This window comes from Anabrus simplex, chromosome 3 (genome assembly GCF_040414725.1).
Source record: "Anabrus simplex isolate iqAnaSimp1 chromosome 3, ASM4041472v1, whole genome shotgun sequence".
Lineage (NCBI taxonomy): Eukaryota > Metazoa > Arthropoda > Insecta > Orthoptera > Tettigoniidae > Anabrus > Anabrus simplex.
The window spans coordinates 344561166-344587951 of record NC_090267.1 but is presented as its reverse complement, the minus strand read 5'-3'; the positions used below and the strand labels follow the sequence as shown (position 1 = coordinate 344587951).

The 26786-nt window shown below is 38.7% G+C and overlaps 1 protein-coding gene across 2 annotated transcripts in view; it reads right to left on the bottom strand.

Moving 5' to 3' along the window:
- The window catches only part of LOC136866356 (casein kinase I), a 259574-nt gene that overhangs the window by 75951 nt on the left and 156837 nt on the right, over positions 1 to 26786 (bottom strand). For both annotated transcript variants that reach the window (XM_067143226.2, XM_067143227.2), the window contains exons 5-6: positions 11198 to 11276; positions 11036 to 11110 (exon numbers count right to left, since the gene is read on the bottom strand). In XM_067143226.2, the coding sequence (XP_066999327.1) occupies positions 11036 to 11110; positions 11198 to 11276 (154 nt within the window). The remainder of the gene's footprint in view (positions 1 to 11035; positions 11111 to 11197; positions 11277 to 26786) is intronic.

Genomic DNA, 26786 nt, shown 5'->3' with positions numbered 1-26786 from the left:
GTGACAACCTGGAGAGCCCATATGGCTTTAGCTGATATAACATCACCTTTATTCACACTGAAAGTCTTTAAACTTGTTTGACTTGTTCCTTTGTAGCTGTGGATGTCGTGCTAACTCTTGGCTGCGTATCTTCAAGTGGAGATGGAGTAGAGGAATTCTTTGCAAAGGATGACATTGTTGGCTGGGAAGACTTAGCTTTCATGTATTTTATATGAGTAGGTCCTTTAGCATGAGAAGTGACTTTCTGCCTTGTCTTCTTTCCCTAGAAGTGTTTTTCCATCTGAGCTCTTAATATTCAGGCACCTAGTCTTCCTTTCACTTAAGGTTTCCTTGATTTTCCTGTATGCAGCATCTACGTTTACTAGGACCACACAACCTTCAACATACTTGCACTTCTTTATCCATTTCCTTAGCTGTCCTGCACTTTCTATCAACTTCATTCTTTAAATCGCCTGTATTCCTTTATGCCCTCGATTATTTTTTTGCATTCTTGTACTTTCGTCGTTCATCAATCAGGTCTAGTATCTCCTGAGTTATACATTGATTCTTAGGTGATCTTTCCTTTTATCCTTCGGTAGCCCTAGAGACTTCATTCGACTGTCCATTCTTGCTCTATTGTGTTTCCTTCAGCCTTTCCACTTAGTTCTTGTGCAACATGTTCCTTGAAACATTCCCTCACACTCACTTCTCTCAACATGTTTGGATTCCATCTCCTTTCATTCCTTCCTTCCTTCCTATCTTTCTTTCTTTCTTTCTTTCTTTCTTTCTTTCTTTCTTTCTTTCTTTCTTCGATTTCAGATGGCATTTCATGACCAACTGATTGTGATCCAAGTCCACGTCTGCTCCTGGGAAAGTTTTGCAATCCAACACGTTTCCTGAATCTCTGCATAATCATAATGAAGTCTATAGTCGAGCCGCTCGCTCTCCAGCCTTGACGTTTCTGACAGTGTTGCTGATTTTACGATATAAACGCACAAACCTAAAATATTTCACGCAGATGTAGACCAGATTCTGTGTTAATACGATGGAAATGCGTACAGAAATGTGTGAAAATTACTTCTAATATACTGAAAACCAACAATAGTGTAATTATAATAATAAAACATTCCAATTAAAATTTAATGCACTCCAAGAACAGCGTAAATATAATAACAAAACATTCCAGTCAAAATTAAGCACTATCAGAGAATAGAATAACTGTAACTCAAAAATAGTAGACTATAAACGTAATATAAAATAACATTAAAACCAAAATCTGTAATTAGTATCACTGTAATTAAAATGTCAGAATAAAAAATAAAACCCTGAAAATAATATCACCATGGCAATAAAAATATCGCCGTTACAATAAAACTTCAACATGCTTGTAGAATAGTAGTGCCGAAATAATAAAATATTGTCACAAAATGAAACAAATTATGTACTCACAGTAACTAATCCAAAGGGAATACGCCACACACTCCGAAAATATTGGTGTCTTCGTCCTCGTCACTAATGTCACTGGAGACACTGCTATCATCCTTACCCATGGGAATAAAGTTCTTCCACTCGACATTCAACAATTCCATCAGCTTCTTTGCCTTATATAGCTCTTTCCAGGTGTGACAACACTTTTCCACTTATCCGTTTTAACAAGTTTGACTGCTTCGTGCACTAAGCTTTCGACATCACTGAGATGGAAAGATTTGTTATTTTCGGCAACATATCCTTTAACTTGTGCCCAAATTAGCTTGACTGGATTGAAGTGGCAGTGGCGAGGAAGCCTAATTACCCTATGACCCTGAGCCGTAGCGATGGAGTCCATTTCGTAGGTGCAAAATCTAGGCTTATGGAGTTTTAAACTTTGTAGCAGCTCAGCCTTTGTCATATCTGCAGATATCCCCCGTACATTATTTTCTGTCTTTCATTGTCGGTGCTTTGTTTAGTTGCACAGAGTGATAGGGGGCATTGTCCATAACAATTACGGAATTGGGAGCTATGTTTGGTTGCAAAGCATTTTAAAACCATGTTGTGAAAGTAATCCCATTCATTTCTTCATGATAATCATGAGTGCTCTTTGATCTGAAAAGAAGCATAGCTCCCGGAACAAATCCATTAATGCCACCTGCATGAAGCAAAATAAGCCTACTTCCCTTCTCAATAGGTGCTTTGAAAGTCCCTGCAACAGTTTCATCCGACCAGGTCACCATTTTAGAATGTCCGGCATTTATCCACATTTAATCTAACCACACCACTCTATAAGGACTAGTCTTCAGAATTCCCTCAAATATCTACCACGCCATGCTACAATTTCACGTCTCTCCATCACAGCTTTTCTCCCTGAAAATTTCTTCCAACGAAAGCCAAATTCTCCCAGTATTTTATTTAATCTGGTCTTTCCTCCACTGAATAAGAGAGATTCTTCCAAAGAGGAAAATACTTCTATCACGCGTGAGAAATTCCGTCCTCACGTAATAATACATTGATATAAGTTTACTCATTCGGAACAAATATTTCAGGTTCAACATCTATATCATCTGATGGCCAGGCAGGCATCAATTTTTGGAAATAAAATAAAGTCTCTCATAGTGCATTGGCACTGCTGGTGGCTCCAGCCTAAGCAATGGCCTCCACAGTATGCACTAGCCATGCGTCTTGGTGGGTGTGTTATTTACCAACTAATGCGTCCAATTTAGCACACTGGGGTGAAACGCTCGCAACCAGGAAGGAGTTATCTGGAAAATTTATAATGTCCAATAACGGACCACTACACTGGTATTATAAATTTACTCATTCGGGACAAATATTTCAGATTCCCTATGGGAATCAACATCTATATCATCTGATGGCCAGGCAGGCATAAATTTTTGGAAATGAGAGTCTCTCATAGTACATTGGCACTGTCGGTGGCTCCAAGGCCGTGGCCTTAAGGTACAGCCCCAGCATATATCGCATCCTTTTGAAATGCATCTAGTGATGGCTTGGTCTTCGTTTTTCAAGGGTACACAACACTTCAGAGGCTGTATTAAGATTCACTGGACACTTTTCTTTTGTAACACTTTTCACAGTTGTCGTATCTACTTTTAAAGCATCACAAACTCGATCCACCACTTTTGTAACAGGAAGAAGAGGCCACCGTCATCACGCTCTTTCTCAAAATATTCACGAAGCCAGCATATAAATTCACAGCTTTGGCTCTTATAACAACCTATTTTTTGTTAGTCGTTTCCGATGATCCACTGGCCATGTCACAATAACAAAAACAAATGGCTTGCACACACCGTTAACACATGTAATTTATGCAGGCTAGAGAGCAACTGAGGCCACGTGTATCTCTTCAAAGAAGTGGCATCACCGCACTAGCAGTATAAGGGACTCACGACGACATGAACGGTGATTGGTGCTGGTCGTTAAATCTTAAGTCTGGCGCGCCAGTGACGTCAGGCATTGCAAACCGTGACAATTATTCTATCACTCTTCATATTCTTTGCAGTAAAATAACTTTAATTAAAACTCAAATCGACGAGGGGTGTAGGTTTCAGTGATTTAATATTAAAATAACACGGCACATTGTAAATTCATAATAGTATTTTCAATGTTATATCTATAGTTTCTACTTTTTTTTTTTGCTTCACATCGCACCGACACAGATAGGTCTTATGGCGACGATGGGATAGGCCCAGTAATGGGAAGGAAGCGGCCGTGGCCTTAAGGTTCAGCCCCAGCATTTGCCTGGTGTAAAAATGGGAAACCACGGAAAACCATCTTCAGGGCTGCCGACAGTGGGATTCCAACCCACTATCTCCCGATTACTGGATACTGGCCGCACTTAAGCGACTGCAGCTATCAAACCCGGTATATCTATAGTTTCAAATTGCCACAGGTCAGGAATACTGTTCTCTGCTCTCTTTTTTCTTTTCATAACAATCCGTCAGGATCGGACAGTCAGTGGCTGGACTGTATTTGATACCTTCCAGTGTCTCCAGGTCTCATCCACGTATACAGCCGTCATTTATGGTGTCTGAACCAAGTATTAGCAAGGACTAAATTATGATTGGTGGAGAAATCAACCAGCCGACTTCCTCTTTCATTCCTTTGTCCCAATCTGAATTACCTTCTCTTCCTTGGCCTATCACTGCATTCTAGTTATAGCAGATTTTAGAAGGCAGTGGAGGAAAAAAAAAAGAGGAGGAACCTGATATTGCGAATTTATTAAGATGTGTTTTTGCTAGTAAAGTATTATTTTTGTACATACAGCAGAGTAAAATAAATGCATTAAATACCGGTTAGTGACCAAGAGCTATAAGCAGTAACATTGGTGACCTCCGACATGATAAAAATAACGCAAGTTTTCGAAGTGTAGTGAAGTGAAATATAAAGAAGCCCCCAATTAAACAACAACACATTGTTACGTGAATAGAACTTTTCAGTCGCATTTAGTTCATCATCCTGTGATGAATCTCCATCTTAGGCCATAGACTGTGTTGAAAATTGTGTATTCAGAAACACATACAATAGGAACTAAAACCGAAATGGCAACAAAGGAAAACAAAGATATTCCAACCGTAGGATGCGAAGCTAACAAGGTTAGCGTAAAAATTCCTGTTTTGGTCTGAGAAGCCCGAAATTTGGTTTTACCAAGTAGAACCCCAGTTCAACATTAATAGAATCACATCTAAAGAAACCAAATTTAATTACATAATTGCTCAACTCGAACCAAAATATATCGAGAATATTTGGGATATAATAACAGGACCAGGAACTGCTAAATATACAGCCGCCAAATCACAACTCCTGCATATTTTTAAAGAGAGTGAAGATGTGAAAATCAAAATCTGGTGTAGAGTTAGATTACAAACCTAGTCAGCTTCTTAGAAAAATGCAGTCGTTAGCTGGAAAGGATGTGACTGATAAGGTTATTAAAACCCTTTAGTTAGATAAGCTTCCAGATCCAATAAAGCCAGGCTGAGTGGCTCAGACGGTTAAGGCGCTGGCCTTCTAACCCCAACTTGGCAGGTTCAATCCTGGCTCAGTCCGGTGGTATTTGAAGGTGCTCAAATACGACAGCCTCGTGTCGGTAGATTTACTGGCACGTAAAAGAACTCCTGCGGGACTAAATTTCAGCACTTCGGCGTCTCCGAAGACCGTAAAAGTAGTTAGTGGGACGTAAAGCAAATAACATTATTATTATTTATTAGATCCAATAAAAAATATCCTAGTCATGAGCGAAGAGTGCCTGGAGCATGTTGCAGTGATGGCTGATAAGATTTTGGAGATGAACCCCCGCAATGACGCAATCAAGGTTGATACCCAAGACCCAAAAGGTACTATTATTAATGAGCTAGCTACTAAGATTGCTCATTAGGAACAACAAATCACTACAATGTCCATACGACAACCCAGCAGTCGAAATCGGAGTCCTCGCCGGCGAAGCTCTAGTCGTAACCGCAGCCAAAATAGAAGAAGATAGACCCAAAAGGCAAATATTGCTATTATCACTTCCGATTTGGTCAACAGTGCATTCCAGAGAAATGTAAACAGCCTTGCTCATGGAAGTCATCGGAAAACTCCAACGGGCAGTAGAATTAGGGGCTAGTTCACCTGCCGAGAACCATGATAGAAGCCGCAAACAATGGTTATTCGTAACAGATAATAAAACAGGCCTGCGGTTTCTTGTTGACAGTGGGGCAGATGTGTCAATAATTCCACCAAGGAATTGTGATCGAATAGATGATTCGTTTAAACTTTATGCTGCCAATGGGACTGTAATTCCAACGTATGGTATCAAAACCCTAACTTTGGATTTAGGTTTACGTAGACAATTTCAGTGGCCATTTGTAATTGCTAAGGTGGGTTAAATTTCGTATTCCCGTATCTAGATGCCTAGATGATATACTGATTGCCTCCAAATCAGTTGCAGAACACCAGCATCACCTACAGTTAGTTTTAGAACGGTTATCAAAGTATGGCCTCCGTATCAACATGACTAAATCTGTAATAGCTGCAAAAGAACTTGAATTTCTGGGGTACCTGATTACACCAAATGGTTCGAGACCACTTCCTGAGAAGGTACAAGCAATCAAGAGTTATAAGTTACCTGAGACCGTGCGAGACTTACGCACATTCCTCGGTTTGATCAACTTTTATTGTCGTTATCTGCCAAATGCAGCAGAAACTCAAGCTATTCTACACGAATATTTGAAAGGAGCTAAGAAGACCAACAACAGAAAAACTGACTGGACCGATGAAGCCAAGAAGCAGTTTGAGAAATGTAAAGAAGACCTGATTAATGTTACATTTCTGATATTTCCAGTTCTAGATCTGCCTATAACCCTTTTCACAGATGCTTGTGATCAGGCTGTTGGAGCAGCATTACAGCAGTATGAAGACGCTGGTTGGAAACCTATAGCTTTTTACTACAAAAAGCTTAGCAGTGCGCAGAAAAATTACAGTGTATATGATAAAGAATTACTTGCAATATACCTGGCCGTGAAACAATTCAGTCACCTCACTGAAGGTAGAGAATTTACCATTTTTACGGATCACAAAACAATCACCTACGCGTTCCAACAAAAGAATGAGAAAGTATCCCCTCGGCAACTACGGCACCTGCAGTACATATCGCAGTTCACGACTGACATACGTAATGTCAATGGCCGAGATAATGTGGTAGCCGATACTCTGTCAAGACTTGATGAAATTGCAGTAATTGATTATGAAGTCGTAGCAAAGCATCAAGAAAATGATGAAGAGCTGAAGCAGTTACGAGAAGACAATACATCACTAAAATTCAAACAGTGTCTGTCAGGTCCTCAGTACATGTTGTGGTGTGATGTCTCTACTAATAACATTCGCCCTTTTGTTCCAAAGTTATTTCGCACAAAAATGTTCGAACAGATTCACGATATGGCACATCCTGGCGTGAAAGCAACTGTCAAACACGTTGTTGCCAAGTTTATATGGCCAGGAATATAAATGATGTGCGTAAATGGCCTCAATCTTGCATTAGTTGTCAACAAAACAAAGTGACAAGGCACACTAAGCCTCCAGTTGGAAATTTCAAGCAACCAGATGATAGATTCAAAGTCGTTCATGTAGATATAATTGGACCCTTGCCACCATCAGAGGGAAACATTTACTGCCTTACTTGCATTGATCGATTCAGCAGTTGGATGGAAATCATTCCAATGGCCAATATCACCGCCCAGTCAGTAGCAAGTTCTTTCTACAACAATGAGATAACAATGGCCTAGATTGAACCTCGTATCTCACAAAATTCTTCCTACCCATTATTTTCCGTAAGACTGGTTACGCCTCCCAGCCACACACGGATATGCAGTCCATCAGAACAATGTTCGTTGTGTTCTTTTTTCCTATGCAGATGTGTGAAGGAAAATGAACCTTACTGTATCGTACTATAGGAAAGTATGTTTGCGCGACATATTTACTCGTAAGCACAGGAAAATAAACCCAATGAAAATTGTTCTGATGGACTGCATTCCCAAATGTGGCTGGAAGGCGTGAACAGTCTTAAGTCAAATAATGGTTAGGAAGAACTTTGTGAGATACGAGGCATTCACTCTAGGCCATCGATAAGTAGATTTGGAGTTCCAGGAGTAATTGTTACGGACCAAGGGAAACAATGGAATGTTTTTCGAACACTCAGTGCAGTTACAGTGCAATCCAGATACATTTGTGACACAACTTTGGGATCACATAAAGCATCTTAAGCCCGCTAAACCTAGAACAGTGACATCCAGATCTACATCTAAAGACTTTTTTTTTTTGCTATTGGCTTTACATCACACCAACACAGATATGTCTTATGGCGACGATGGGACAGGAAAGGGCTAGGAATGGGAAGGAAGCGGCCGTGGCCTTAAGGTACAGCTCCAGCATTTGCCTGGTGTGAAAATGGGAAACCATGGAAAACCATCTTCAGGGCTGCCGACATGGGGTTCGAACCCACTATCTCCCGAATACTGGACACTGGCCGCACTTAAGCGACTGCAGCTATCGAGCTCGGTTCATAAAGACCTCACTTGTAGTTCACATGGGTTCTTGAGCACAGACGAAGTTAAAAAAATCCCTCGAGCCACCTTATGAAGGACTGTTCCGAGCGGTAAAGAGGCAGGACAAATATTTCACCATCAGTATCAAGGACAAAGATGTTAATGTTTCCGTTGATAGATTCAAACCTGCTTATATACTAGCGGATGAAGAAACACAACGAGATACAGTTAGGAATCGTAACCTACCTCCTATAACACTCCCTGTTTCCAAAAAATACCACGCCAACCAGAAACAGGAAAATACCTTCCAGAACAGTGAACGAATCAAGGCTACATGTTGTAGTAGAGTGATAAGATTTCCTACCAGATATCGGGACAGAATTCAGTTCATGACTTCTTAGGTTAGGTTAGGTTAGGCTTTGTCATGTATAGTTCATAGAATTTTTCTTCCTCTGTTAATGTAACTTAATTACTGGCAGGAGAGTGATGTAGCAGATTTTAGAAGGCAGTGAAAGACAAAAAAAGGAGGAACCCGATATTGCAAATTCATTAAGATGTGCTTTTGCTTGTAAAGTATTATTTTTGTACATACAGCAGAGTAAATAAATGCATTAAATACTGATTAGTGACCAAGAGTTATAAGCAGTAACAAAGTCTCTCATCACAAATTCTTGTCACCTTTTTAAATATTGTATTAAATCTTCCATCTCTTCATATATTCTTTTGATTTATTCACTATCTGCTGAACTAGTAGGCATATAGACCTGCACTATTGTGGTGGGCATTGGTTTGGTGCCTATCTTGCCAACAATAATCCTTTCACTATGGTAGTCATGGTAGCTTATTCGCTGCTCTGTTCTGTTATTCATTATTAAACCAACTCCTGCATTTGCCCTGTTTGATTTTGTGCTAATAATTCTGTAGTCGCCTGACCAAAAATCCTGCTCTTCCTGCTAATGTACTTAATTTATACCAACTACATCTAACTTTACTCTATCCATCTCCGTTTTCAGATTCTTTAACCTACCACAACGATTCAAACTTCTAACATTCCACGCTCCGACTCGCAGAATGTCAGTATCCATCTTCCTGATGATTGCCCCCTCTCGTGTAGTCCCCACCCAGAGATCCAAGACTATTTTACCATGGGAATATTTTAACCAAGAGGAAGCCATCATCAGTACATCATTCATACAGAGAGAGCTGCATGTCCTCGGGAGTTAGTTACAGCTGTAGTTTCCCACTGCTTTCAGCCGTGTGGCAATATCAACACAGCTAAGCCATGCTGAATATTATTACAAGGCCATATCAGTCAATCATCCTGACTGCCGCCCTTGTAAATTCCGAAAGGCTGCTACTCCACTTTTGATGAGCTATTCATTAGTCTGGTCTCTCGACAAATACCCATCGGCTATCTACTTCACTGGGACACGCAAGCCTCCCCATCGCGGCAAGGTCACATAGTACAAGTAAATTATTAATTATTAAATTATCCTTGATATCTATGCCTAAGGTCACACAGTTCGCAGGGGAGGTAATTATTATTAAGGGCAGAATAGTCATTTATGATGAAATTTTCAGTCTAATTATGACATACAGTATATGGAAATGATTGGTGAAAATTGAACAGTCTACATGTCGCAGAAAACACTCCTGAAAAGTATTTTTGGCATATACCAGTAAAAAAAATATATATATAAATAAAAAAATAAATATCCAAGGAATTACAAATGAAAGGAGAAATAAACATATATATCCAGAATGCATTGGATATGATGAGGAAGCACTTACACCAATAAAAATTAAACTGAAACATGTTAATTTACAAGTAGTGGAGAGAGAGAGAGAAATGGAAGATGAATCATATTAGCACAGATCTGTCAACATACAAATGAGGAGAAATGATGATTGCTATTTGAAACTAACACTTCTGTCATCAGAAGAAAAGAGGAAGATTTTCGAGTTGTTAGCAAATATCATGATCTGTAAGATCTTTAAGATCTATAATTTTCACGATGTTACCACTACAGAGCTTCAAGTTGGGTACAGGGTAACAATGCTATGCTTGCTTTGGCAGGAAGAAACAATTCTTGGAAGCAGCAGTATTGGTTCTACGTGGTTCTGTCAATTTCTAAGAAATCATTCTTACATCTTTGAGAAAGAGTGTTTTGTAAAGAAACAGGATTATAATTTTATTCGGGCCCACTCGCAGCTGCACTGTAACTTCAGGCATGCACCACTCGCCTACTTACACTTCTGTCTCTTTCGCGGCCCAACGAGCAAGTCTCACGCATCAACATGAAGCGAATGAACAGAGAAGGCTACCTTAATAAAATTATTTAGCAATTTGGCATCTTTAACAAATTTTTCATTAGTTCACAGCAACTCTGGTTTTGAGCTGGGGCTGTCCCCCCCCCCCCACAAAACCGAACAACACCACAAGCCTGCTGTTGAATATGACGGTCTCAGGGGCACAGACAGCTTGCCTGTCCACAAACAGCAATATCATCAGCGACAAGGAGGTGGAGAATGGCCTGCTGAAGGTACTGCAGCAGCATCAGCAGGGGAGCTGTGCATGCCCGAGGCCATGGTGCAGTTGCAAGTAGCCCCAAATGAAACAACCTTATATATCGTAATCTTCTCTCAGCAAATCCAGTTATGTACAGCAGTTCTGATACTAGTTGTACATATGATATTATCTGTCATTATGGGAACACAAATTGGGATTGTGATGGATCACACATGAGATGCAATTAAATATCACCATCAACATCAAGTATATTTTATAACCAATGCCAGACAACACATGCTTTTCCATTTTCTTTAAGGATTCCCAAAACTTGTCATAATTTTGGTCCAGTCCATTCCTTTCAGCTATCTATTTGTTGGTTGTATTTCTCCGATACATCGAGGATCTTCTCCCTAGACATGTTTTCAGTCATACAATTTAAGTCTTTCTGTCCATCTTTTCCAGCAAGGTTTCCTCCAATCGCACTCTCACTTTTCTATTCTTTGAAATACAACAGATGCTCAGTTACTCTTACCTTACAAAGCACTTCAACAGGTGTTGACATCTTCTTCTCACTAATCTTCTCATATTTCTGCTTCTTTGTTGCTGCCTGAAGAACAAATAAATATAATTAAATTAATGGTACGCATACTGCAAATGATTTACAAAAGGAAATTAACTATATTTTAGAACATACCTTGAGACCTTGCCATGGCAAACTGCCCCTGTTGAAGTACATGAGGACATAGCCTAAGGACTCCATATCATCTCGGCGGCTGGAAAGAACATTTTGGAATGAGAAGGATGATAGTGTGACAAAACAGGTTTCATTTTGAAAGTTTGAAAAAACTCACATCACCACTTCATTTTCATAAGATTATCTGCTCAAGCATAAAATGTTTGTTTCCATCCTATTTTTTAATTGAAAATCCTTTTTTCCATGTACAACTATCATGTATGCTTTCAACACTAGATATAAAACAAAATTAGCAATTCATTCTTTAGAGACGTTAATACTGTACATGACATAAATACCTAAAAATGGAAAGTCAACACGAGTGCCTATTTCTGTACCATTTTTAACAGGCAATAGAAAAATGTGGACAGCTTTAATGAACGAGTTTTATCACAGTCTACTTCTTCCATCTAGCCACCATCTAACATTGGTCTCATATCCCCCCCACCTTTGGATTACCTTACCTACCACAGTGACACCTTCCTTCACTTCTTGCTCCTTGCTGACCTAAACTCGCCTTCAGATCCCACCGTGAATTAGAAAACCTTCAGTCCCTCCTAAGCGACAGAGATTGATTCCTCATCCCCTTTTCCGGCCACACTTGGCTTGTCTCCAACACCACCCTCCGCCAAAATAGCAAACAACTCTCTCTCGCCCCTCTATTCAACGACCAATTACTCCCCAGCATTGGAAGCGACCACCTCCTGGTCCTCCTCCAAATACAAGCCGCAAATCTCCACCCTGCCCTCCCACCCCCAATCGCCATCCTTAATTTATCCAAAGCAGATTGGCCCTCTTATCAAACCCAACTGTCCCAAGCCCAAAATAAACACTCCTCTCCCGCTCTCTGATCAAGCATCTGTCAATACTTTCATTATTTCCGCCATACTCTCCACCTCCGGATTCAGTATTTCCCCCACTTTGCACTTCCCTCCCAGAACCTAGGCTACTCCATTGCCTCGTCTAATCTACAGAAACTCTCCCAATCCTACCTCCGTGAATTCACAACCACCTGAGATCCCGATTTCCTTCGCCGACACCATAACACCCTACAAACCATCAGAAACTACCCAACAGCCCATTTCTGCTGCATCTGGCCTCAAACCTGCACAAAAGTAGCAGAGTGAGCCTGTTTGTGCTTTCATTTCGCATTCCATTCAGAAGGTTGTATTTTGTGTTGAGCGGTACAGTGAAATGCGGTTAATATTTGTCGCGTGATACAGTAGCCTATATCTGGATTAAGAACATAATTGTGCGAAATTGACTAGCGTGGTGCATATTTGTCTTGTGATAGTCCAGTTATGGATATGGAAAAAATTGTGAAATTCCTTAATAATAAAGTTAAAATCAGTCAGAAAGTGGACTGGCATAAGCGTGCAGAGGTCGCGAATGTTGAAACCCGCACCTTCGAGTTTCGACTTGATCACTCAAGTTGGTCGAAGGTTCGTTCGATTCAAAATGGCGGCCAAAATTTCTTCGTAGATAACATTTGCACATGGTTGAATGTAACCTCCAATCCATTGGATATGAGTGTGACCAGAAAATAATGTTAAATACGAAATAAAAGGATTCTACTAACATTTGTTTTACAAAGAGTGTGATCTACAATAATACTTCGATATTTTTGTTGGCCCCTGAGCAAGTTTTCATATTTGTTGTCTGGTGTTTTTCATACCTTACAGCATACTTGTTATTTTATAATCCAAATCGGAAAAGGTTTTAATATTTGTTCTCTCGTGTTTTTCACACCTTTTAGTACGTTACTCTCATCTTTAGAAATGGTAGATAGGCCTATAGTTTTCACTGTACCCGAGGATACATGACGTAAAATGCTACCATGTCGAAAAAAATTGTATCTAGTGTTTCCATGTATTCATTAGTACGTTTTCTCGCTTAACGCGTTCTTTTACCTTGTCTCCTGCAGAAACATCTTAACGAGGTTTCACTGTATATTTACATTAGCAAGCGGAGAGGTGATACTCCAACGTGTCGTGTCCCAGGTGGCGGACAGGGGGGTCCTCACTGACTTGCCGGCAGACTCGAGCAAAATAAAACAGGTCTTGCGGACCAAACACTCAACCGTAGTTGTAACTTGGAGCTTGCTCAATGCAAAGTTGACTACCTTTGAAAGTAAAAAATCAGGAAGGAAATCTCTTAAGGAAAAATACACTGCCTGGCAAAAGCCAAGCAAGACTGCACTCTGATACAGTAGGTAGTCACTCAAAGGTAAGTTAGATAGTTGGAGCATCTGAAAATACCCAAGACTGACAGAAGATCAAAATGTAGATTCAAGATAGGACAAATAAACAACATGGCAACACAATATAAATTCCATCATACAACCAAGGAAACTCAAAATTTTGACAGACAAATTGGATCTCAAAAGGATTCTAAAGGTATTCATAATCACCTTTCGAACCCATTTTTACAAACACTGTTCATTATGATTTTCAACACCACTGATATGGTATACTTTGTCACGTTTGGCAACCCATCAATTGGGAAGTAATAATGTAAATAAAGCTCTATGAATCAGGCTATAAAAATCAGCTTCTTTTTTGAGGGTATATCTGGATGTGGTGAGTCCCTGTCTTATTGTATTAGAAGTTGAAGTTGTTTTTCTGAAGATTTTATAAGTGAAATGGTAATTGTTTCCAGTAATTGTGAGATTGAAATAACTGAGGGATTCTAAAGTGACTTGATTATCTGTTATATTAACAATGTTGTCGACATGTCTGTTAAAAATAAATAAAATGTGTGTTTAATTTTTCTTATACATTGTAAAATTTATAAAATTTCTTTCATCATTGAGCGCTATGACCGGCAGTTGTTGGCCACTAAGAAAAAGTACGGAAATGATTTATACCTGCGAGTCTTATGTTTCTACAATATGTGCAGGAACACAATACGGAACTCTGATAATTAAGAGAAAATATTTCCTAATCTGTCTCAAGCACAAGGAATGCACCAGCCTTTGTCTCCTCCACTACAGCCAGTCATTCACCCCTCAAGGCCAAGAACAAATGGAAACGAGAAGGGATAATAATAATAATAATAATAATAATAATAATAATAATAATAATAATAATAATAATAATAATAATAATAATTAGTTATGTAAGTTTCTGCTTCAGTACAGAATTATCCTCCCAATAGATTTTTGCAAGAAAAATAGCAAAAGTGAAACCATCATAAAGTGTGTCTTTAATTCAGCTAGTGAATTCATTTGGAAAAGAGTTGTTTACAACTGATGGGCATGATTTATATTGCAAATTGTGCAGTGGTAAAGTGAGTGCACAAAGGAAGTTTGTTGCATAACAGCACATTAAATGAAAACACCTGGAAATTGTAAGGCGTATGAAGAAGAAGAACAACACGCGTTTCCAGGCTCTTCAGGGGTAAAGTGCTAGCACTACATCCAGCAAAGTATTATGTCTACATATTTATAATTATTTTATATACTTTATTTATTTATAAATTAGAAGATAATTATTTCTGTTAAAAAAAAAAAAAAAAAGAACTATGCTTTGAATGGAACAGGGATATATTACTTGCAAAACTACTGTTAAACAGACACCAGAATTCAGTTTAGTTGAATGTTTTATAGTAATTTTTATAGCAGTTTTCCATAAACTTAAGGACATTTTATTGACTTTTTCAGTGATTTTTTAGGTGATCAAGATCTGCCTCTACTTATAACAATATTTTTCAAGTAACTAATATCTTTTAAAAACTTGACTTCAACACCTATACCATTCCTGATCACCTTTGATTTGCAGCTTGTTCTGGCATCCCACAATCCCTTCCAAGTTCCAATTCTTTGCCCTTGCCATCTCCTACATCCGGCTCATATCCTCCCATCTCACTAAACGGTCAACCCTGATCTCTTTCAACTGTCAACTCTTCTCCTCCTTTCCCCTCACACCGAGCTCGATAGCTGGAGTCGCTTAAGTGCGACCAGTGTCCAGTATTCGGGAGGGAGTAGGTTCGAACCCCACTGTCAGCAGCCCTGAAAATGGTTTTCCGTGGTTTCCCATTTTCACACCAGGCAAATGCTGGGGCTGTACCTTAATTAAGGCCACGGCCGCTTCCTTCCCACTCCTAGCCCTTCCCTGTCCCATCGTCGCCATAAGACCTATCTGTGTCGGTGCGACGTAAAACAACTAGCAAAACAAAACAAAACAAAAAAAATAGCTTTCCCCTCACACCAAGTCCCCTCTCCCCCCACTTTTCATCCTTTGTGTCGCCGACATCCGACAACCCCTGCCGCCCACACAATTGTTTCAATTCATGTGATCAGTGGCACCTCAAAGCCTAACCCCACTAATACCCAATCTGTCCTCTTCCACCGCATATGCAGAAAATCTTGCACCAAACGCAATCCTGATCACCTCAAAACTCCAGAGCTGAATGGTCCATGCCCAACATACCTTGAAATACCTTGGCATCCTCTTTGACCAGTACCTAACTTTCCAACCTCATTTCCTTCACCTCAAAAGCATGAGTCACCCATGCCAGACTGGACTGTCACCTAGTCGGCACCTGGTGGGGGTCTCAAATCTGCCTTCCCCTCCACACCTACACGTCCTTAGTACTACTGCTGTTATCTACGGCCTTACCACCTGGGCAGCTATAGCCCAATCCAACCCCAACCTCTATCACCATCTCCTCTCTGGATACCGTTTCACTTTCACCCCTCTAATCTCTATGACATCTTCCTCTCCCCTAAATAACTCCTATGTCCTAATCCATTTCCAACGTGTGCTCAACTGGGATGATCATCCCTCCTTGAACCAACTCCTATGAGCCCCCCCCCCCCCCTCCTTGCAATTTATTCCCCCCCGGCCTATACTGGTCCTTTCCCGCCACTCTACGGTGATGCCCCCTAGAGATCTGTGACTGTAACCCCTCCACAAGTCTCTTCCTCCATGGCACCCCACTGAACCCATATCTCTACCGTAACAGACAGTAGCTGAGAGAATCCCAACAGTATAGGTTAACATATGTAATTAATGCCCTCGTGAGCATTCGGCGCCCTTATTACTAAACACAATTTAATTCCTCTACGATAACCAAATTTGTCTTCTAGAACAAATCTAATATCAGTAGTGTTTTTCCCCTCAGGAAGAACATTATTATTGCACTACCTGGACCCTATATATATATAATCTCTCCAATATGCAACACAAATGCAATGTCTGTAAAAATATTCTATTCATAGCTCTGTACTTACTTTAATGGAAGAAGAAAATTGTATATAGCCAGGTTATCAGTTCTAATGTATCATTGTAAAAACTGAAAATACTGTAGTAACTATTGTAATTATCTACAATCATGCTCTCCTGTAAAATATAACAGTTGTAATATTGGTATTCAATATATCTGTAAACAATACTTTACATCATAATTTGCATACTAGCAGTTTCCTACTGGCTCCGCCCGTAATGTTCAAAGTATGGTGTTGTTCGTTACTATCCTCACGGATGTATTTGCAAAGTTTCGAGTTAATGAAATAAAGCACATGATCTGCTGTGGTAATAGAATATAATATTATGCCAACAAAACACTTAAAAATACATCACAGAAAGAAATTGAATTAAACGTTCCTTGGAACAACACTACACTCCGAACTGTTAATAAGTCCTTCAAAGATCTCCGTCATGGAGACAAATGTACTCATAACTTTTCTCAGAATCTACTAATTTAAATAGTTATTACCTCAAAAGAAAGCGCTTGATCCACTGAGTGTTTTTAGACCAAAATGAACTGCATACCTCAATTAGAACGAAAGATATGATTGCTTCAATGAGAAAAAATGTTGAAGAAATGAGAGGTCAAATTGAATGTGCATTCATAACTCTCCCCAGAATCAACTAATTTGAACAGTTAAGAGCTGAAATGAAAGAACTTGATCCACTGAGTGTTCTTAGGCCAAAACAAACTCCGTACCTCAATTAGAACCAAAGATACAACTGCTTCAAAGAGACAAAAAATTGAAAAAATCAAATAATTTGAGGAAGGCAGAAGTTAAGTGATTTATAGTACCTGGTGACAAATCTGTGTGTGAATACCTTTCAGTTAAAAAAAGAATGAAGGAAATCGACTGGATAGAATGGCCGGACTGACTTTAGTTTTCATAAAAAAAATTAATATATAGATGTATGTATACATATTGTATTTATTCATGTATCAGCTGGATCCCTAATTTTCTGATTGAATATTCGCATATATTTTTGCGCCGATTAAGAGCCGCATATCCAATTCGCGGGCTTGTCGCAAGAATGTGCATCTGCACTAAAGAACTGAAACGGCCACTGCCGCGCACAGTCTGAACTCAACCACGTGGAGCTTGTTAGTAAATATTTGTCATGGGAAAAGTTAACAGTTACACAGAAGGTGAAATGTGCGAAGAAAATTATACAGAACAGTGCGTCATGAGTTTTCTGTTCACGAAAAAAGAAGTCAGAAATTGGAGAAAGTAGTAAGTGGCATTTTGTGGCCCAAAACAGGGCAAGTTCCTGGGTGTTGAGGAAGCGTTACTAGAGTGGGCGAGAGAGATGTGGAACGGTGGTTGCAGGGTTTCTAAATAAATGTTACAACTAAAAACACGGGAAATTTGGCAATCACGATATTCTGGGAAACTTATTCAAGGCAAGTTGCGGGTGGGTCACTCTGTTTATGCAGAGTAATAACCGGTCTAACCTGCCTAATGATTGCTCCGATAAAGTTACAGAGTTTCACAGGCACGTGATGGGTTAAGACAGCAGAATTATTTCCTCTCGCAGATTGGCAATGCTGACCAAACCTTTGTATTCTGACATTCCAAGGACACTACTGTTTCTCAGAAGTGTTTCCTCAAGTGTTCTAATTAAAACTACTGGCAATGAAAAGTTATATTGTACGGTGATGTTAGCCATTACTGCTGACGGTTGTAAATTACCTCCGTATGTTATTTTTAAAAGCAAAACATTATCAAGAACATTGCATTACTGACTGGTATCCACGAGATGAAAGTGAAACTAACCATTCTGTGAATCTGAATAAATGTTCATAAGCAGTGTTTTTAATGTTGAAAACATTTCTTAGCAAAGTAGGGCTCCCATACTATGAGAAGCGTAAAATGAAGTAATTTCCTCAACTAGACAGAGTTGAAGGGCTAAAGGGCCCAGAAAGGTTTCAAATTATGAGTCTTGGATAGCTCTATCAAACTAAAAGAAGAAATTTTGAAAATAACTTCCAGTATAAATGCAGTTCCGGAAAAACAGCCTAAAATCACTTGTTTCTTTACTCATTTTCTTTTTTATTCAAATCCTAGCCAAATTAACTTATTTACATAATTTTTCTGTAATGTGGTCCTTGGTTCAATACCCTCAAGAGTTTTTAGTTTTTTTTTTAAATGTCCACACCGAATGCAGTTATGAGGGCTTAAGTGAAACTGTGCACTGACACACATTAGCGCTCGTAGTGATAGAAAAAGGTAAACTGCTAATCCAATCAACTGGACAATGATGATTAAGAAAAGGATTGTAATTTTTAGAAATAAAGAATATATTCTCATACTTCATTATATTTTATTCACCTAAAATTCGTAGCTTATATCCCCAGGATGTTTTCAAGATTGAGTTGCTTGCTTGAAGGGCTAGAACTGGATTTTTTAAAATGACATGGTAGTGTACCATAATTTTTTTTCCAAGTTTTTAAAATGTAAACAATCTAGCTCCTCTGCAACTGAAAGGCCTACAGTTTTGGTAAATTAAGAACAGAATGTGAACTAATAAATAGCCTCTGTATACAGTTTCAATCTTTCTTTGTTTTTTGTAAGTTTGTAAATAAGTTAAAAACTTTTGAGTGTATTCGATAAAATATTTCGTGAGATAAGTTCAACAAGACAGGCAACATTAATCATGTCATACAGTATCAATGACGGTGTTACTGATTGCTTTTGTGTTTTAGTGACAACATCGTATCAGTGACGTGACGATTGTAAACACATGACGCACTCCCATCTTTGCACAGGGATGCGATTGAGCTCGCCGTGTCCTTCACGACGGCACAAGAAAAGTAAGGATGAATCATAGACCTGGCTGATGCACAAACACAGTGCGCACATCTCCTACTAGTTCATCAGGTTGACTACAATTTGAAGTTAGATTTGCGGTTTAGAAAAACAAATCTGTGACTAATTTAACTCTCCTTTTGTCGCGATGATGTGCGAATAAGAGAGTCAAAACAAGTAGTCCTTTGAGCAGGTTCCCCGAGTAACGTTTTAAGTTTCGATTATTATCTCAGCATTTAGTACAGTTATTGTTTTAAAGGCACAGGGTAACTTGTTTCAAATAACTGGACTGAACACAATGGGGTGCATATTATAGAATTACAATTAACATTTCCACAGCACCCGATATGGAAAGCAACAACACCACTATCTCTTCCCAGCCTGACGTCATATGATATGGAATGACAGACAAATTCCATTACGGCCTTCAGTTACGTTGTATTGAAATCATTGCTCATTTATGTTTCCACGCAATATTTACCATACTTCATTTGATGATGGTTGTACCGGTCTCAGGTCCTGTTATAATACTGTACCAGTCAAAAGCCTTGCTGGCAATTGTGCGGCATCTCTCTGTTATTCTATAAATACTTCCCTAAAAATATGTAGTTTCAACAGCTAAAAATTTTGTCTCAAAATTGTCCACATAACAGCTACATTTGGCAGAAAAAGTGCAGCAAATTTAAGAGAAAATATGGTATTTGAAAATACCCCCCCCTCCCTCCCACTTAGAAACCCCGCCCTTCTCTGCACTCGTGCAGATCCGCCTTTACCTTCAGTTAGTCCGTTGGTTCCTCTCTGACACATCTAATACTGGCTTGGCATCCGAGGTGAGTTTTCTGTTCTTTTATTAATAATATACATTCCTGGCTTACGTAATTCTAAATTCGCGGATCATATTTTCTTATAGGTTCCGTCTTGGTTCAAGATCTTTCTCGAACAACCTATGTACTCGCAACTCAAAGCATAAGAATCTCTTCAATACCATCACAACAGAACTGTACTTAATCCAAAATGCTCTATCCACTAATATGATATAAACATACAAAATTAGAGTACAAAAAACTTATACATAGAATCTACCAACGGACATCCTTATATGCCGACATCAACGTGCTGTGACATCCAATCTATTAAGTCCAAGCTCAAGCCACATTCGAATACTTTCTAGATTTTACTGTACATAATTTTATGTAGAAACACTCATAACTAAGCACGTGTTTACTTCTTTTATAATGTTAAACATGGCTACAAAGCCTTCATAAACATAACCCTACTGTTCAACAGACAAATATGTCACTAAAAGCTGATTATTATACTTCACTTTCATTACTTTCTCCTTTTTTAACTAAAATACTAAGGTGTACACTTTATTAAAAAACAATCTTTTATCGCACTGACTGTCAGCTTATATATGTATATACATTTTAATTATATTAATGTTTATATTCAATACTATTAATGTAATATTACTGTAGGAGTCACGATTAATGTAATATATCTTTGTATAGTTGTCCTGGCTGATGATGACATCAAATATTGTCGAAACCGGTACCAAATGTAAATAAACGTGATGTTTTAAATGTAAACCTTCACGTAATATATTGTATTGAAAAGGTGGATATTAACTTTCCCATTTCTCTATTATGTAAAAAGGATTGTATATAGTCTGGAAATCACCCACCTATAATGCATCACCATAATAATTATAATTTTAAATACCGTAACAATCTCTGTATAATAACTTTATAATCAATGTAAACCTTGAAGTAACAACAAAACAATTAGCTGAGAGGCCCTCAACCCCCTCCCTCCATCTCCTTCACCTATACACATCACACTCCCTTCTCTTTAATCCTTCACATTACCTCAACATGACAAATCTTCTGGCCAAAGTTGTGTTGCCTTCTAAGGGAGGGGAATGAAAACGTTTAGCTTAGCTACTGACAGAAGGCGAGTACTTCAGAGTCTTCAAATACAACTGGACTGAGCCGGGATCAAACCGGCCAACCTGGGCACAGGAAGTTAGCATTCTAATATCCGAGCCACTCAGCCCACTGATGGCAGGTCTTACACAAGGTATATTAACATGGAAAATAGCCGCAAGAAGGCAAGAGGGGATTTTGTGGTTTGTGCTTAGTTAGAAGGGTTTTTGATGTTTGTTAACTATATACTGCAACTGAGCGGCTCTTTATAAGAGGTTCAAAGTAAGAAATGGGTTTCATGGAACACAGGTCAGTAATGAAGTATCTTTGAAGTTTTCGTACATTAGTATTCACATTTATAGATACGGTTCTGAAGGGAAACCCAAGAATGTCACTTAATGCAGGGATGCAGAAATCCTGGATGCGAGGTATCCACAGCGACAGTGTTTTTGTTACTGGCGCCTACGTTTTAGCCCCACCAAAAAATCTGTTTTCTGTTTTTCATTTTCTTTTCCTACCGATCAATATGCAACAAAAGTTCCATAACACAACATCACTGAACAAGCTTAAAACAATGCCTCAATGTTCTTGAAAATGAATAACTGCAAGACCAAAGAGAATATATATATATTTTTCTCTGCACAGGACCATCGATGTACAGTATATACACGAATGAGACACTTTGCATTAACGATAGTGGATAGTTGACATACATAATGCAGTTGACCCTTATCTGTTACAGCAGCAGAGCCTTTGGTGGAAGAATTGAGAACTAATTACTTCACAGACACATGTAGTCAAAAGCAAAATGAATCTGAGGTACTGTGTTTAACTTTTAGTGGTTGTATGAGTGTCCTTTGGTATTATTCAAGTAATGCAGGGCTTAAGCTTATAAATTGTGAATCTTACGTTTGTGTGGGCATTTAATATTGTGCTAGCCTCTGAACAAGAGACTCAATAAGAAACCTGACTGTTATGACCAATCAAAGCAGGCTAATTTGACAAATATTCACAACTCCTATTCAGTACATATTACGCAGGTACTGGGAGGAAACAAAGACGCAGAAAATATGATTGGTTCTTCCATAATCAGCACAGGAGTTCAGTACATCAGCAAGAGAGCCTGTAAAAGAAGTTAAACTTGAAGTCAGATGATTTAAATCAATTGGCTTACTTTTTCTCATCTTATTACGGGCTGTCCATTGTTCAAACTTAATATAAAAATCAACTACATAAAATCAGAATTGAGGTTATGTAGTATCTGCAGTGATCATATCAAAGGATATTGAAATTTAAAGTAAAAGCATATAAAATCTTTCACTTAGAACTGTTAACCACATCCTGAACACCAACACAAAGACAGACTACCACTTGAATTAATAATGCTAAATTAATAAAAAAACTCATAATAATAAGCAAATTTAACTGGCAGGCCCCATCGCACATAAACAAACAGAGCTGTTCCTGAACACGGGTCAGATGTTAGCTAAATGAATGTAGCCATGACTGTTTCTGCAGTTGACTTTCATGTACAAGTATTAAGAATTGAAACTTAACTAATTTCTGAAGTGAACTTTAAGAAAAAGTACGGTGTTCCAACTCATTTTCTTTCTTTGTTTACTTAGTCTCCTAAATCATTTGAGATAGTTACAGTAAATAGTAATTTTCTTTAAATCCCAAGTTTGTAAAGTTTTCCTTAAAAAATTGGCTATATTTTCACCAGCGTGGCTCACTTCCTAAAACGGTATCATTTCAATGCATATATGTTTAAGATTATAGTCCAGGTCCACAAAATGAACAGTGACACTTAAATAATCGTCACAGGCTGTTGATGTCCACATATCCGTCATTGTAATAGCTACAATGTTTTCATTTTGGAGCTCTTTTCTTACTCCTTTTTCCACTTCTTCGTTAAGTTCTGGAATTATTTGATTAGATATTTGCTTACGAGAAGGCATAGCATATCTAGGTTCAAGATACTTAATAAACTCCTTAAATCCTTAATTCTCAACAATGCTGAATGGTTGGCTATCTTTGCATACCATTGTAGCTATTTTTCTGGCAATTGTCTTCGACCGACTATCACCTGCAGATTTCTTGTCCATAAATGAAGTGTAGGTTGAGACTGTTGAGAGAATGATGATGGTGATGATGCAGATGTCGTCGATGACCATGAAAGAATAGTCACAGGTTCATCTACTATTACTTCTTCAGAAGTTAAATTTCCACTTCTGCACAATTTTTTATTAAGATGTTCTGAAAAAGCAATTTTGTGCACTGATACATGTTTTTTTTTAGGTACTAGTGTTGTGAGATTTTCCACCACACAAAAAAACTCTTTACAAATGCAAAAAAGCATGGTCTTGATTTTAAAAAAATTGTGATTTTTTTTTTTTTACTCCCCACCTACAACCAGGTCAAAATTCAACAAAGAAGAGTGATGTAAGAAACTACCTTGACTAATGTTAGATGACACTACAGGTATGTATGGCTCAACGTAAATCTTGTGCTTAGTTTCCAAAATCTTGAGATCAGTCTCCAAAAGTAGTAACAGGTTTTACAGGACCATTTAAACTAGGAACATTTAAGAAAAATCTTTACAACACAGAAACTGCGTGGCAGCTTGTAATAAAACATTGTTTCCAGAAACATTGCTCCTGGGCATGTGTGTAAAGAAAAATGGATACTAATGCATTTGACAACTTTTCAGTATTGCATATGTCCGACTCGTTGGCTGAACGGTCAGCGTACTGGCCTTCGGTTCAGAGGGTCCCGGGTTCGATTCCCGGCCGGGTCGGGGATTTTAACCTTCATTGGTTAATTCCAATGGCCCGGGGGCTGGGTGTTTGTGCTGTCCCCAACATCCCTGCAACTCACACACCACACATAACACTATCCTCCACCACAATAACACGCAGTTACCTACATATGGCAGATGCCCCCCACCCTCAATGGAGGGTCTGCCTTACAAGAGCTGCATTCGGCTAGTAATAGCCACACAAAATTATTATAGTATTGCATATTATATTGCAAAGAATAGTAAACCATTCACAGATTTTCCTGGATTACAGAACTGAGTGAAAATTTTTTTTTTTAGTGGCTTTACGTCGCATCGACACAGATAGGTCTTATGGCGAAGATGGGATAGGAAAGCCCTAGGAGTTGGAAGGAAGCGGCCATCGCCTTAATTAAGGTACAGCCTGATGTGAAAATCGGAAACCACGGAAAACCATCTTCAGGGCTGCCGACTGTGGGGTTCGAAACCACTATCTCCCGAATACTGGATACTATCGAGCTCGGTGAGTGAGAAATTGAGAGCAGGGCTGTGAGAGGAGTATGGCAATAGAACTGGTTACAAGGAATTTATTAGTCAATATCTAAGAAGTTATTTAATTTATGAGCTGAAAAATGAAAGTTGTGTTAGTTTACTGCTGGTTTACTACTTCTGTAGAAGAACTATTTCTCTATGTAAGACACTTAAGGAAATGTTCCTATCACTCACACCTTTATAAAGTGGAAGTGCAGCTGGGTGTATGTAAACCTTGAAAAGGAACCTGAAAACTTGCAAAATGTTATAACAGTGGGAAATACATAATAATGCATACAAAATAAGTGGTATGAGTTCCAAATTCTTTTTTTTCTTTTAAGTTTGAATTGTTGGAGTTGGCAAACAGTGACAGATTTCCTATTCTTTGATAGCTACTCTCTATTGTGTGTTCTTCCAGTCACTATAGCATCAAATGAGGATTTAGTCCGATAAACCTTATAGAGATCGGGCCAGCTAGGAAGACAGCCGGTGAGGGGAAGTGTGCGAGTGAGAACGCAAGTCGTGGGAGCGAGAATGCAGACTTCCCCTTCTCGCTCGGTGTTGTGGCGACGTACAGTAGGCCCAAAATATTTGTTATAACTGACATGTAACACTTCGCAGATTTTAAGTTAGTGGAATTCCCTTTCAGCTGTAAATTACAGACATACCTAGCCTAAATGAATTTATTTAGAAGTGTTACAGATGATAGATAGATTTAAGGAATTAGAACACAATTTAACCTCGTATTATAGTAACTGTCAAAATCTTTTTCGTGTATCAATTCACGCAGCCATTGCTTTAAATTATAATTAAACTAGCTGATGTACCTGTACTTCGCCACGGGATTCTCAGAAAGACTGTCTTTGTGGTTTACCTACCTGAAGTCGTCAGAAGGAATGTATTGATTAAAAGCAATGTTATATAAAATACTCGATCAAATTAATAAACCGCACATTTTCTCACTTTTAACAAACAGTACTACGGTGCCATTCTAACAGTACAAAGTTCCAGTGCTGCAATGACCAGACCGCAGACAGCCGTGAACACTTCTATGCCATTATTCCGTTAAATATGCCGCTGCTCATTCCAATCAGTGCCTCAGAGTAGGAATTTAATAGCTTGAATGCTACGATGAACCAGTTTGTTGCATATCAGTAGTATCAGAAATTTATCTAACTCCCCAGCTACTTCCTGCCAATTTTCAGGCAGGCTGTTATTCTTGGTACGACCGGGCGAGTTGGCTGTGCGGTTAGGGGCGCATAGCTGTGAGCTTTCATCCGGGAGGTAGTGGGTTCGAACTCCACTGTCGACAGCCCTGAAGATGGTTTTCCGTGGTCTCCAATTTTCACACTAGGAAAATGCTGGGGTTGTAACGTAATTAACGTAGGACCTGCTTCCTTCCCACTCCTAGCTCTTTGTATCCCATCGTCGCCATGAGTCCTATCTGTGTCGGCACGATGTAGAGTAAATTTAAATAAAACTCGGTATACAGCAGTAATCCCATCTCTCGGAGATGAATGGCAACAGAGACACAAAGCAAATCACAACAAACAATGGTCAATGTAATGTTATTGTTGATCAATGTTATGAGCTTTCTGTATTGTAGGCCTTCACATTCAGTTTTCTTTCGACTCTGCAATATAAGGCCAGCTTATAAAATTAATTATAGCATAGACTATAGTTCCTTATTCCCCGAGTTTACATAGCGATTTTCATTAAATTCTGTTTACCCATTTTCTCGTGACGGTGCCGATATGATCTTAGCAACAAAAATCCATATTCATGAATATGTCCGTTATCATAGCCGGTACGGTCAAAATGTATAAGACATAAATGATCGGAAATTTAATACTATGTAGCTTTATATAGTAATTGTCAATAAGACCACTAATAACACAAATATTAAAGAATTAAATTTTGGGCCTTCCCCTAAACTACCATTTCACTCAGCGTGAATAAAGTTATTTATGGCCTAGATTGTAGCGACTTACTCCCCGACTTTGCATACCGATTTTATTTATGATCGGACAACTAATAACAAATATTTGAGAATTAAATTTCGGACCTTTCCCGAAACTACCATTTCTCTCAGCGTGAATAAGATTATTTATGGTGTAGATTGTAGCGACTTATTTGCCGACTTTGCATACCTTTTTCAATTAAGATAGGACCACTAATATAAATATTTGCGAATACAATTTTAGGCCTTCCCCTAAACTACCATTTCTTTCAGAGTGAATAAGATTATTTATAGTGTATATT